Source organism: Phyllostomus discolor, chromosome 6, assembly GCF_004126475.2.
Source record: "Phyllostomus discolor isolate MPI-MPIP mPhyDis1 chromosome 6, mPhyDis1.pri.v3, whole genome shotgun sequence".
NCBI classification, from domain to species: Eukaryota; Metazoa; Chordata; class Mammalia; order Chiroptera; family Phyllostomidae; genus Phyllostomus; species Phyllostomus discolor.
This window is the reverse complement of record NC_040908.2, coordinates 14513896-14525766: the sequence shown is the minus strand read 5'-3', so window position 1 is coordinate 14525766 and position 11871 is coordinate 14513896. Positions and strand designations below refer to the sequence as shown.

Below are 11871 nucleotides of genomic sequence, written 5' to 3'. Positions count from 1 at the left end.
TCTAAAAATAAATAAGTAAAATATTTTTAAAAAATAATTATTTTCTTATTCCAGAGTCATCAAGATATTCTCTTACATTCTTCTTTTTCTACTTTCTGTCTCTTTGTTCCTATGCACTGAATTCTGAGTAATTTCTTCAGATCTATTTTCTGACTCTCTAATTCTGTTTTTAACAGTTTCTAATCGTCCACTGGGTTCCTGATGAAAAAAAATATATTTATTTTTAATTTCTACGACTTACATTTTTCCCTAATTCTACCTGGTTGGGTGTGATAGCTCTTGTTCCTGCTTTGTCTGTTCAAATTACTCTTTATTTCTTTAAACATACTTAATGTCTATGTTGCGCCTGAAGATGAACCCATCTGCAGTCACTGCAAGTGTGAGTTTACAGCTCGGTGTCTCTGCTGCAATTTGCTTGTGGCGGCACGTTTCCTTTGACCTCTAGGACTGCTTGCTATGAATTTTGAAGTTTGTTAGAATGTTATCCGTGGGAGTCTTTCAAATCCTGGTTTTAAAGCACGTTCTTCCAGAGATGAATGTTACTTGCTTGTGCCTAGAAAATCAAGGGCCCTTGAAATTGTTGCCTTTGTTCCCCCCCAAAGTTTAAGGGTTTAGATATCCCTGAGAGACTCCCCCCACTCCCACCCTGAGCCAAAACCTATATGGGTAAGAATCCTTGTCTCTCTTTTACACGCTGAGGGTGTTGCCTTTTGGGGATCCCAGCTTTATGACAGGGTCTCTGACCCAACATACTGTTTTGTATGGGCCTTGGGCTTTTTCTCTGGTCTCCAAATTTGGCCTGTTAAAATCTGACCTGGCCTTGGGCACCCGCAGTCTGCAGGTGTTGCCCCAGTAACACTGGCCTCGGTGCTGGCTTACCATTTTTGGATTTATGCTCTTTTTTCAAATCCCTTCTGTCATTCCCTTCCCTTATCTTTCTGCGAGCCCAACAATGCACTCAATAATATGTTTGTAATATTTTGTCCATTATTTTGAATGTTCTGCGCCAGGAGGCTTTCTCCATGCATCCAGTCCACCACAATGAAGTCCAACAGTTTCTCACAGAAAACACGTCCCTCACGCAGGAGTCCTATAAGGCAAGTAATTTCATCAGCAGTGGGGCCAGTATGTGTTACAAACCCACGTTGTCTCTCTCCTGCTCTATCTCTTCATGTTTGTTTACAATGTCTCTGGAGAAATTCCTTCTCCAACTCGTGTAGTTGCCGAAACTGAGCATACATTGAACGAAGGCTCTATTAGAACAGTCATTGCGCAAAATAACGAGACGATTATCTAGGACCACACTAAGTTGGGGAGAGAAATAAAGGATGCAGGAGAACTGATCTTTGACACCCTTCTATCAAGATCAAAGCCATCTTCTTTCAAGATCTTGAGATTTAGAAAGAGCCAGGCGTTGTTTCCAATTAGAAGGTCTCCCTGATTGGGGGTGCACATTCAAGTGGAGGAGAGTTTGCCAAAGCTGGAGGGAGTATTTCGACACAGAGACTTTGTCAATGGAGTCTTGATGGGCAGCTTTTGAATAATTCCAGTTCTGACCTGTGCAAAGGTCATCCTTGCAATGCGTTAAGGGAAAAAAAAAAATCCCTGGCAGAAAAGCTGCCAATCTCTGTGTCTTTTCTAAGCTGGAAAGAACATTTTCATCCTCTTAAAAGGGCTGAAGGAGGACCAACATGTAATGATCGATTAGGATTTTTACTTTTCCTCAGAGGCTGCTGAGGGCTCTGGCTTCTTTTCATGAGCACGAGACCAGCCCTTTTCTGCTCCAGGTCTTAGATGAGCAAGGCGTTAGTAACACACCCCATCACGTCGCCACCGGGGTTTCTAACGGCTGGTTTTGTGGGAGGGTTTGCAATATCAGGATCTCTTCTACAAAGCAGCACTCACTGCCTCTGGCAAAGAGCTTTTCAGTCTTCTCCCTCACTGCCCCGCCCCACCATAGCTCATACCTAACAGGATCCCCATGAAAAATCTGTTAACCTGTGGTCCTGTAGTTACCCAAATAGAGCCTAGAAGTTCGTAAGTTCTTAATACCATTTCCCCCCACGGAGAGTTCCACCTCTCCAAGGCACCAGCAGTTATTTAATTTATAGCCATGTATAAGGAGCCCACCTGTCTGGGTAGGTATTTCTATGACAACCTCCCAAAGTGAAAACAGGTGCGTCCTGGTCTGCCCGTATGTACCTCCAGGGAAACAGTGGCGGCGGCAGGTCGTTGCCAATAGGCACTTGGTGAGGCTGGTCGGAAGGGAGCCTCCCTCCTTGGCCAGTTGGTGGAGTGCCACAACCGTGTTTTTGAGGCGCGCTCCGCCGGCCTTGGCCTTGGCCTCGGCCTCGGCCTCGGCTGGAGAAGGGAGCTCGCGGACACGCCCCACGCCTGGCAGCCCTCCCAGTGCCGGGCTGGTGGCTTCTGCGATGACGTGCAGTCGGCCCAGCAGGCTCCGCGCGTGCCTGCACGGTTACAACTGAGCTTTGTTTCAAATTCTAGTTAGGGCCACTTTTCCGAGCATCTCAGGTCCTGACAGTTTTATATTCGGCTGTCGTGGATGTTTCAGATACGACTGGTCCCCGCCCCCCCAAGCCCTGTGCAGAGTTTGCCCCTTGGGAGAGTGACTGCGCTCGCACCAGAACGCCAGCGCCCGGGGCCTCTGCCCACCCCGGCGCCGTTTGCCGTGGTTTCTGGGATGTGCCGCACGGAATCTATTTCCATCCAGTTTGGACCCGACCCAGGGGCGCTGACCGCCCCCCGCCTGCCCCGCAAGGCCTCAGTGTAACTTGTTATTTAGGCCAGCCTGATTTACTCAACCATTTTTCTCTGTCCGGGAGGGTTGTTTCTATTCTGATGACTAGATCGTGATTTTTCATCATTTATCTTTAGGTTAAAAATAAAACCCTCAGTCACCTTTGCGCCTTCGTGCCGTCTCAGCTCGTGCAGTGGCACTGGTCCTCAGTTCCTGCTTCTGTCCCCACCCCTGTCTCACCCACGCCTGCTGGTCAGCTCTTCCCTCCTTCAGGCAGGTCCTGTCAGTGCACAGAGCCCCGCCTCTCCCGCCCTAAGCAACCGAGGTGGGAGGTGGTCCCTTGTCCTTTCTTTCACTGTTCAGACGCTGACCCCTGGCTGTACTGGGTAGGGGGGGATTTTCTCCAGACTTGAGGCTTGGGAGGCAAGACCCCCAGAGAGGGGAAATGCCCATCTATACGTCCCCCCTCCCCCCACCCCGCACAGAGGTAGTGGTTTGGTACACTGGTTACTCGGTAAGACTCAGGCACCTCGACCCTCAGGGGGAATGCGGGGCCGGACCCCGGACCCTCGGACCATCTACCCAGTGCTGCCGAGACTCCGTGCTCTCCTGCCTGTGTCCTGTCGGAAGCGACTTCACTACAAAAGCTACAGCCAGGTAGCACCCACGTTGTCACATCGCCCCCCCCCCCCCCCCCCCGCTCCCCTCTCCGGACTACCACGGGGCCTTCCTGGCGCCCTTCCCTCCTTCTGCTTTCTCGCTGCACCCAGCACCCCTGTCTCTGATGGTGTGTCTGAGCCTGGACCATCCTGCAGCAGCTGCCCTGGCTCCTGCCCACGGGGGAGCGCTGCTGGGTGGGCAGAAGGGTCTGAGTGCAGAGAGGCTCACAGCGTGCTGGCCCCTCCTCTGCTCCCCTCCTCGTGCCACCCCCCCTTCTGGCTGGGGTCCAAGCGGGGTCTTCCCCCTTTTCTGCGTGCCCTGCTTCCCCAGCCCTGTGTCCTGCTCCTCAGTCTGCTCCCTTTGCTCTGCGTGTGCCCAGGGCCCCTCTGTGGACACCGCGGGGTCCCCGGAGAAGATGAGCAACGGGATGCTGAAGGGCGGCGGCGACAAGGAGGCTGTGGCCGTGCCTGAGGAAGGCCCAGCCTGCCAGGGCAGCAGCCCCACCTTCACCCTCCAGGAGACCTCACTCAAGCCCCAGGCCTCCGGCCACACTCTGCCAGGCTCTCCACTGACCCCAAGCCCGTTGTCCTCAAAGACCAAGACCGATTCACTGTGCCTGCCCGAGGCGGAGGGCAGAGCTGTCACACACAGGACCGTGGGGCAAGGGGGGATCTGTCCTTGACCATCGCCTCGGAAGAGCTTTTGCTTTTGTGAGTTATTTCTAGTGACAGTCACCGTATCAGAAATGAAAATGATTTTTAAAGACTATTTATTTCAAAATAACATTAACTCACTCTGTGTGAACATATATAACAGTTTTCTGAAAAATAATTGCTTTCCACGTTGGAAAACATTTAGTGAGAAGAGTGGCGTTGCTTTACATTTTTGCAAACATCCGTCATGTCTACCGTAACAGACAGCTGGACCCTTCTGTCAGACTCTGCGTCCCATCTGCTGTTGCAACAGCACATGTCATATGGTTTCTGGAAAATTCCATTACACTTGTGAGAGGATAGGTGTGAAAAAAGGCAAACGGCATCTTATGAAAATAGTTTCAGCCACTGAGAACATGGAAAGGGTCTTGGGGACTCCACCCCGCCCTCCCGGGGTTCCCGGCCTCACTCTGAGCATCTCTGATCTACAGCAGGGGTGAGCAACTTCCCCTGTGACTACTGAAGGCTTCACAGTCGGTCTGTCGCAGCTGTCCCACTCTGCCGTGGCATCAGGGAGCAGCCACACGTGATACGTACACACATGGGGCTGACTGTGTCCTAATAAAAACTGATTTACAGGAACAGGTTGAGGGGCACTGGATTTGGCCCACTGGCCATAGTTTGCCAACCCCTGATCTCGAATCTCAGCTCACAGCGTTCCTGGGTTTAGGGCATGTGACACAGAAGGGAGAGGAGAGTGCCATCTGACTCATCCTGGCCTGGCTCCAGAGGATGAGACAAGGAATTTTCAGAGAAGGCTGGGTTTTCTCTTTCTAATTACCGTAGTTGCCAAGTTGGTAAGCTCTGCAGCCTCCACCTCGGCACTTAGATAACGCTTGGCCGGCTCTGCTGCTCCCACAGCCCAGCTGAGCCTCTGCCCTCGCTTCTGTGGCGCATCCGAAAGCGGTGCACACCCGGCCCAAGCCCCGCCCCGGGAAGCCGTCCTCTCCCTGCTGCCCCGACCCCTCCTGTAGTCAGGGGCACCGGGGCAGGCCAGGTGGCACAAGACCACCAAGCAGACCAGCCTTTTCTGTGAGTCCTGAGCCAGGCCACCTTGGTGTCATTTTGTCATCTGTGCTCCTGCTTCCTTTTGGAACCTCCTTCCCACACACCAGTATTCCTGGGGAGTAGGCGTTGTCTTCGCACCTGAGTCTCAGCTGCCTCCACCTGCCCTGTCCACGCCACGCCCCCAGCACTGGTCGGAATACAGAGTCTCCCACGGGGCAGGTGTTCTTCCTTTGCTGCAGAGGCACAAGTGGCTACTCCCGGCTCCGGTGTGTTTGTGGATCCGAGTCTCCGAGCTGACACTTCCTCCGGTCATTCTCGTTCACCCCTGTCCTTCCCTTGGCTCGACCCGTGCCCCTCGTGGCCCTGGTGCTCCCTGTGATGGGTGCTGTCCGGCTGGAGAAGATGGCCTTTGGACCGCCGGGACTGTCCGGGCACTAAGGGACACGGCTTTGCCTGGAAAAAGCCTGCGGCAGCCTTAGAAAGTGTAATGATGGCGGCCCCCAGCCAGCCCCTCAGCCCCTCACTAGCTTCACCTTTCCTTTGCTCTCCTTGTCCTCTCTTCCAGGGTGACGTGGTCACCCCGTGAAGGATGCAGGCTTGGGTCTGAGCTGGGCAGGTCGGGGTACACTCCCAACCAGAGTCCCCTCAGTTGTCAGGAGAAGTCTCATGCTCTAGAGGGACTCCCCTACACACACCCAAAGCCAGTTTTCCCAGCTTCATCCCCAGAAAAACATTGCATGCCACCGGCTTGGGAAGAAATTCATCTGCCCCTCTTCCAGCCACCCTCACACTCAACCAGGAAGATACTGCTCTTTGGCTTTAAAAATAGAACGCTCAAGCTGGACTTTTATGGTCTTGTGAAGAAACCGTCTCGTGCCCACCCACACCTGGTCTCTGCCCCTGCTGGCCCCGTCCAGCTACCCAGAAGCAGCTCCGCACAAGCTCTCTGGGCCCCTCGGTAGATTTACGAGCTCGGCCTTGGCTGCGGCCTTCTCCCCATGGCTCCCGGCCACAGTCCAGCTGCTCTCCCACATCCAGTGCAGCCGTGGCTAGAACGTTCTGTGTCTCCTTTCCTGCCTCCACCCCAACATGCTGAGTCACCCCGTCAGCCCCCTTTCCCCTGCTGCCCTGGCCGGCCCTGTGGAGGGACAGCAACTCGTCACACCAGCAACCCCAGCCGCTCCCAGCCTGCCCCAAACCTTGTTCATTCTCATGGTGGGGCTGCTGGCTCTGTCTAAGGCTACCCCTGCTGGGACTCTATTCGTCTTGGCCCATCCCCTCCCACTCCGAGGCCCTGAAGTTCCCCCAAAAATGTGGCTTCTGCTCTGTCTGGACTTCAGGCATCTGGAAGATCATTTCCAGTAAGCGTAGACTTGGTGATCAGTCCTCAGATCATTTCCTCGGAACCAGAAGTAAACTGCTCCGGAACTATCAGATTCCTGGCACCCTAGGGCCCGACTTAGGGAGCGCCTGGGAGGGCAGTCTGTGGGGAGGGGGCGGAGCTGGCCCTGGAAAGGTCATTAGTAGACAGATTGTAAAAATAACTCCAGAGCCAGTGAGGCCTTCGTCCAAAATCACACAAGGAACCCACTGAACCCGGGCCTTGTTTTCCCTGGAGGTTAGGTTTCTAACATAATGGAAAAAGAAGAAGACTATAATGATTATTCCCTGGAAGAGATACACCTTCTTCCAAGGTCCTTCAAGGAGGTAACTGACTCCGTCTGCATTCTTCTTGTGAAAGGCCTCAGGGTGCCAACTAGCTCAGTCAGGGTGGAGCTGCCTCTGGGCTGAGGTCGTCTCGGACTGGGCAGTGGGGGATACAAGTGTTCCTGGGAGCTGGAATGTGCGCAATGCGAGCTTTATGGCTGAACCTGTAAATATAACTCATATCAAGAGAAGCGGGCAAGGGTGCAGGGCCCAGCGAGGGAGAAAATGTCGTGATGAGGGGCAGCTGGAGAGGCCGTAATGCAGAGACAAGCCTCCTAAATTCCTTCCTGCTTCTTTGACATCCAGCAAGCACGTCGTGGCGAAAAAACCGACCACTTTCCCTCCTTCAGCTTCCCCTCTGGTGATGTGACCCCAGCCTAGTCCAGCTCGGTTCACACTCGACAGCTGCCAAGAGCCTGTCTGGCCTGCAACTGTCCCGTCAGCCCCTGCGGCTGCCGCCACCCCAGGCCCCTACCTCTGCCCCTGTGCAGGAAGGTGTGTCTGCTCGCGATCTCCAGAGGGTTTGCGGGAACTTTAGGGGGAGGGGAAGCAAGGGGTGGTGCCCTAAGTCGGCTTCCAACCCCATCAGACCACTTCTTCTCCCATTTCCCTTGCAGCTGCCATGGAAGAGCCACCGGGGAGTCACCCCCTGGGTGCCCAGGATGGAGACCCACTCCCTGGTGCTCCTGAGTTCTCTCCATCACAGACGCGCCCACGGCTTCGCCTGGTCTGCAGGCCGGAACCTGGGAGCTGAGTCAGATCCAATGGCTGAGAGTCAGAGTGCAGACAGGCAGGGCCTGGTGCAGAAGCCGGGCCCCTAAGCTTGAGTTGCAGTCTAGGAAGAAGGGTGAGCGTGAGGATCATTTGTCCCCAAGAGCTGGAGAGGGTGGCCTGGTCAGGAGGAGAGCATCTGCCTCTCCAGAGGCTCGGGGCCTGGCCTCAGCCTCCTTTGCTCTTTGGCCTAAGGTGGCAGTTGTGGTGGAGTCAAGGCCAGAGCACTCCAGGCCTCCGGCATAGAGGCGGGACCGCATGGGCCACTTCTGCAAGACACAGAGACAGAAGGTGAGTAATGTGCCCTACTGCAGCCCCTGGTGGTTCTCAGCACCCAAAGATTCACCTTTCCTAGCCTCCCTCCCTGAGACCCCTGGCCTGCTGCGACCGCTCTGACGGCAGCGGGCTCTGGCTCACCACACGCTCTCCTGCCCCCCTGAGCCTGGCAGGGACGCACTTGAGGAGCCGGCTGAGGAGCAAGGTGCCCAAGAGGAGCCCCTGCAGTGAGGAGGGAGGTGCCGGCTGCAGCCAGGCTGGGGCTGGGGTGTGGGGAGGGCCAGGAAAGACCCCTGGCACCGAAACGTCCTGACCCCTTCACTTGCACAGCATCCCCCCACCCAAGTGCCTCTGGCCCCAGGTGTCAGTGCTGCCCACGCCCTCTAAGCTGGGGACCCTCCAAGATTGTCTGTCCTTCCAGCAGGGGCTTGGGCAGCCCCAGAAGATACCCTGGGGTCTGCCCTCCTCTTGGCAGCCCCTCCACCTGGGGGCTGAGGGGACACTGCCCCTGCCTACCCAGCCGCACTGACCAGCTCCCATCTGTGCACTCCTGAGCATGTTATCCATCACTTCCTCTGGGCAATGGCCTTACTTTGGTCACCATCTGACTGGGCCTGCGTGGGGGCCGTGAGCAGGGGCAGTGGGGAAGCGGGGGCTCTGAAGTCAGACACCCTTGGGTCCAACCTGCATTCGGCCGCTTCATCTCCCTGAGCTTGGGCTTCCCCATCTGGAAAGCAATCGTCCTTCAGTGCGTGTGTGGATTCAAAGGTAAAAATGCGCTTAGCATTTTTAGGTAAAGGTAAAGCACTTAGCCCAGCTCTTGCCATAACTGTAGCATCCAAATAATGTTAGCTGTCACTGAGATGGTGATTTATTGTTAGCTGTACCCTTTATTCACACTCTCATTTCACACCCTGGAAGAGGAGTCAGGCTGATGGCGTTCTCCCTTCACATACGACAGAACAGAGGTGCAGGGGAGTTGGGCCGCAGCCCGGTGAGTGGTGCTGCCCACCGCCCCGCCCACCCTGCCCGGAGCCTGGTGGCTTCACAGTGATGCTTTCTTAGACTATTGTTCTCCCAGAGGAGGCTCTCTCCTGCGACAGAAGTCCGGGAGTCACTGAGGCCTTGCACAGTGGGATGGTGCCCCCCTCTTCCCCCCCGACTCCAGACCTCTCCCGGGTGCAGCTTCCTTTCCCAGGCCTCAGTCCTGGAACCTGCTCCTTTCTCTCCCCGTCATTGGCACCGCATAGCTGGGGGCTCCATGGCTGGCCCTGCTCTTGGAGGAGCCTCATTCTCATGAAGTCATTTCCAGTCACCACTCCCCACTGCAGGCAGAGGGGCCCCGAGTCCAGTGTCCCTCCTGCCCAAACCCCCTTCACTGAGGCCCCGGCTGGGCCCGTGGCCTACCTTGAGAGGGTGCAGGTAGCAGAGTCCACGCAGGAAGGGTGGCCAGGCGGGGCCAGGCAGCTCCTGGCCGAGTGTGCGGGTGAGGTGGGCTATGTAGCTGGTGGCCAGCACCAGCACATCCAACTTGGAGAGCTTGGTGTCAGGGGGCACGGCAGGCAGAGTGGCCTGCAGGGCCAGGAAGGCCTGGCGCAGTGTCCGGACCCGACTCCGCTCCCGCGCCGCGTTCTCGGGACAGGCCTCGCTCTGCACAGAGAACCCCCAGTGAGTGAGCCTGACCGGACCCCCATCTGCCCCTGGCTTCTAAGGGCAGGCTGCTGTGAGGTCTTCTGCCAGAGCGGTAGCACCCTGAACAGCGGGGACCGAGAGCATCGCCCTGTTGTGTCTGTTCTGGGCCCTGCTCCGCCTCACAGCTGAGGAAACGGAGTGCGGTCCTTGCCTGGGGTCAGAGGGAGCAGGATGGCACAGCTCGGCTCAGAACCTGCTCTCCTTCTAATTCTCCACTGCACCTCCTCCTGGCCCTCCTTCCGTCCACACCCAAGTCTGCAGCCTGCTCATCGGGGTGCCCTGAGGCACCGGGAGCACAGCGCCCTGCCCTGCTCCATCTGAATGACCCTTGGCCCAGCCTGGTGTCGTGAGGAAGAGGCAGCTGTGTCGAAGAGGAAAAGACACCAAACTCGGGTCAAATCACAGGCTGAGCTCCTGGCCCTGCGGCTGACTGTTGCTTGGGACCTTGGGAGATTCATACCCCTCCTCCCGGCCTCAGTGGCCCCGCGAGAAGTGAGCCGGGCCAGATCTCTCAGCCATCCTCTGGTTCAGGCCTGCTCCTGCCAATCACGGAAGCATGGGGCCTTAGAATCCAAGGGCCAGCGTCCCCTCTTTAGAGTGCGGATGCTGACACTGAATGACGCGCTGCCTTCGGAGGTGACCTCTCTCCAACCCCTGCCTCCCCAGCGCCCCCTGCAGGGCCAGTATTTCCTTACCCTGCCACGAGCCAGGCTTCTGGTCCTGGCCCCTCTTGGGGCAGGGGCTGCTCTGCTCCACCTTTGGCTGCTCCAGCTGGTCTCTTCCCACAGGTCCTGCCTTGTCCTGCTCTGGCGGCTCCTCCTCCTGTCGGTGCCTGCTAGCAACCTCGGCCTGGCCTTCGCGGGGCTCTGCCCCACTCCGGGCATCGTGGGTGACCCTCTGGCCTTTCTCTGTGACATGCCACACCCTAGGGATGTGGTGCCACAGCCCCCAGGGCGGGAACACGGTGCCTGAGGGAGCCTTGGGCTCAAGCGAGCTGGGGCAGGCTGGTCATCCCACCAGCAGTGTCTACATCTGAGGGAGCTGGCGCCAACTCAGTCCTGCTCCGGGAAAACCGCCCACCCGGCACAGCCCCCGAGAAAAAACTCCTGCCTGCCTCCCAACCAGCGGAGGGTGGGGGTGCTGGATGCTGGGAGTGGCCAAGCCCTGGGGGGAGGCCCCTGCTGGAGAAGGCAGGAGGATGGTGGGAAGGGAGCTTCTTCCTGGAGTCTCGCCTGACCCTGACAGCAGTCCTACGATAGACCTGCAACTTCAGCTTTTGGGGTTCAAGTTCATGGAAGGGCCCTGGACCTCCTTCTCTGTGCCAGAAGAAGCCTGCCTGTGCACATGCCAAAAGGACTTTTCCTCCCCTTGCCAGTGAACGTGACCTTCCAGCCATGGGGCACTACGCCCTAGGCCCCAGGCATACCTCGGATTTTCAACCCAGTGCCTTTCCTTCTACCTTTCTGTCCCCACAGAATACCTTCCTCCAGCTCTGCGGGGGGGGAAGGGCTGTCCCTCCTGCAGGTCACACCCCTTATTTGTCGAAGCCAGAGCCCAGAGCCCATGTCTTCCCGTCTGATTGGTGCCCCTGCCCCTGCAGGACCACGCCCCGGCCCACTTCCTGACAGTTCAAAGTTCTCAGATCAGTCCACACCAGCCAGCAGCATGCTAAGCACTTTACGTGTATTGCCTTTATTTCTCGGATCAACCTTATAAGAAAAGAGGCTCACATCCTCCTTGTACAGATGCAGAAACTGAGGTATCGGGAAGCGAAATAACTTGCCCAACGCCAAACATCCAGTAAGTGATGCAGGTGGTATGAAACCCAGGCAGCGAGTGGACTTGGAAGGCTGCCCTTACCCTATATGGTTCTACCTTGGGTGACTTACTCACCTGTCTGTCCCCATGCTAGACGTGAGGTGTTTGAGGGCAAGGACCAGGATGTTTGCCAAGGGCATTGCATCCGCCACACGGCTCGTCAGCAGGAGGCAGGCTGAAGAAGCAGCAAATCTGCCACGGCAGCCCCTGCCTGTCTTCAAGTTACCACCTCTGCCGGCAGCAGGATTGTCTTGCACGTCCCTTGTCCCTCAATCTGGAACTCCAGGGGAGACAAAACAAGTAAAGGGAAAGTACAGAGGGGACACAGGTGGCTGCAGATACAGTGAGGCAGACGCCCAGCCAACCAGAGGGAAAGGGACAAAGCAGACACACAGACTTGACCCGAACATCCCCCAGGAAAGAAGGGATGTGCGGTAATGGACAGAACAAGACAGACCTCTATATGAT

The 11871-nt window shown here is 56.5% G+C and overlaps 2 protein-coding genes across 2 annotated transcripts; one reads left to right on the top strand and one right to left on the bottom strand.

Moving 5' to 3' along the window:
• Window positions 1-3277: 3277 nt before the first annotated feature.
• Window positions 3278-4100, top strand: LOC118501431 (sodium-dependent multivitamin transporter-like). The gene is made up of 2 exons (XM_036029947.1): window positions 3278-3415; window positions 3798-4100. The coding sequence occupies exons 1-2, from the start codon at window positions 3305-3307 to the stop codon at window positions 4098-4100; spliced, it is 414 nt and encodes a 137-aa protein (XP_035885840.1). The 5' UTR covers window positions 3278-3304.
• A 1573-nt stretch (window positions 4101-5673) lies between these two features.
• On the bottom strand, window positions 5674-10755 carry TCF23 (transcription factor 23). Its single transcript, XM_028514321.2, has 3 exons — window positions 10281-10755; window positions 9301-9543; window positions 5674-7886 (listed from the first exon to the last, which is right to left on the bottom strand). The coding sequence occupies exons 1-3, from the start codon at window positions 10500-10502 to the stop codon at window positions 7707-7709; spliced, it is 645 nt and encodes a 214-aa protein (XP_028370122.1). The 5' UTR covers window positions 10503-10755; the 3' UTR covers window positions 5674-7706.
• Between the last annotated feature and the right edge of the window lie 1116 nt (window positions 10756-11871).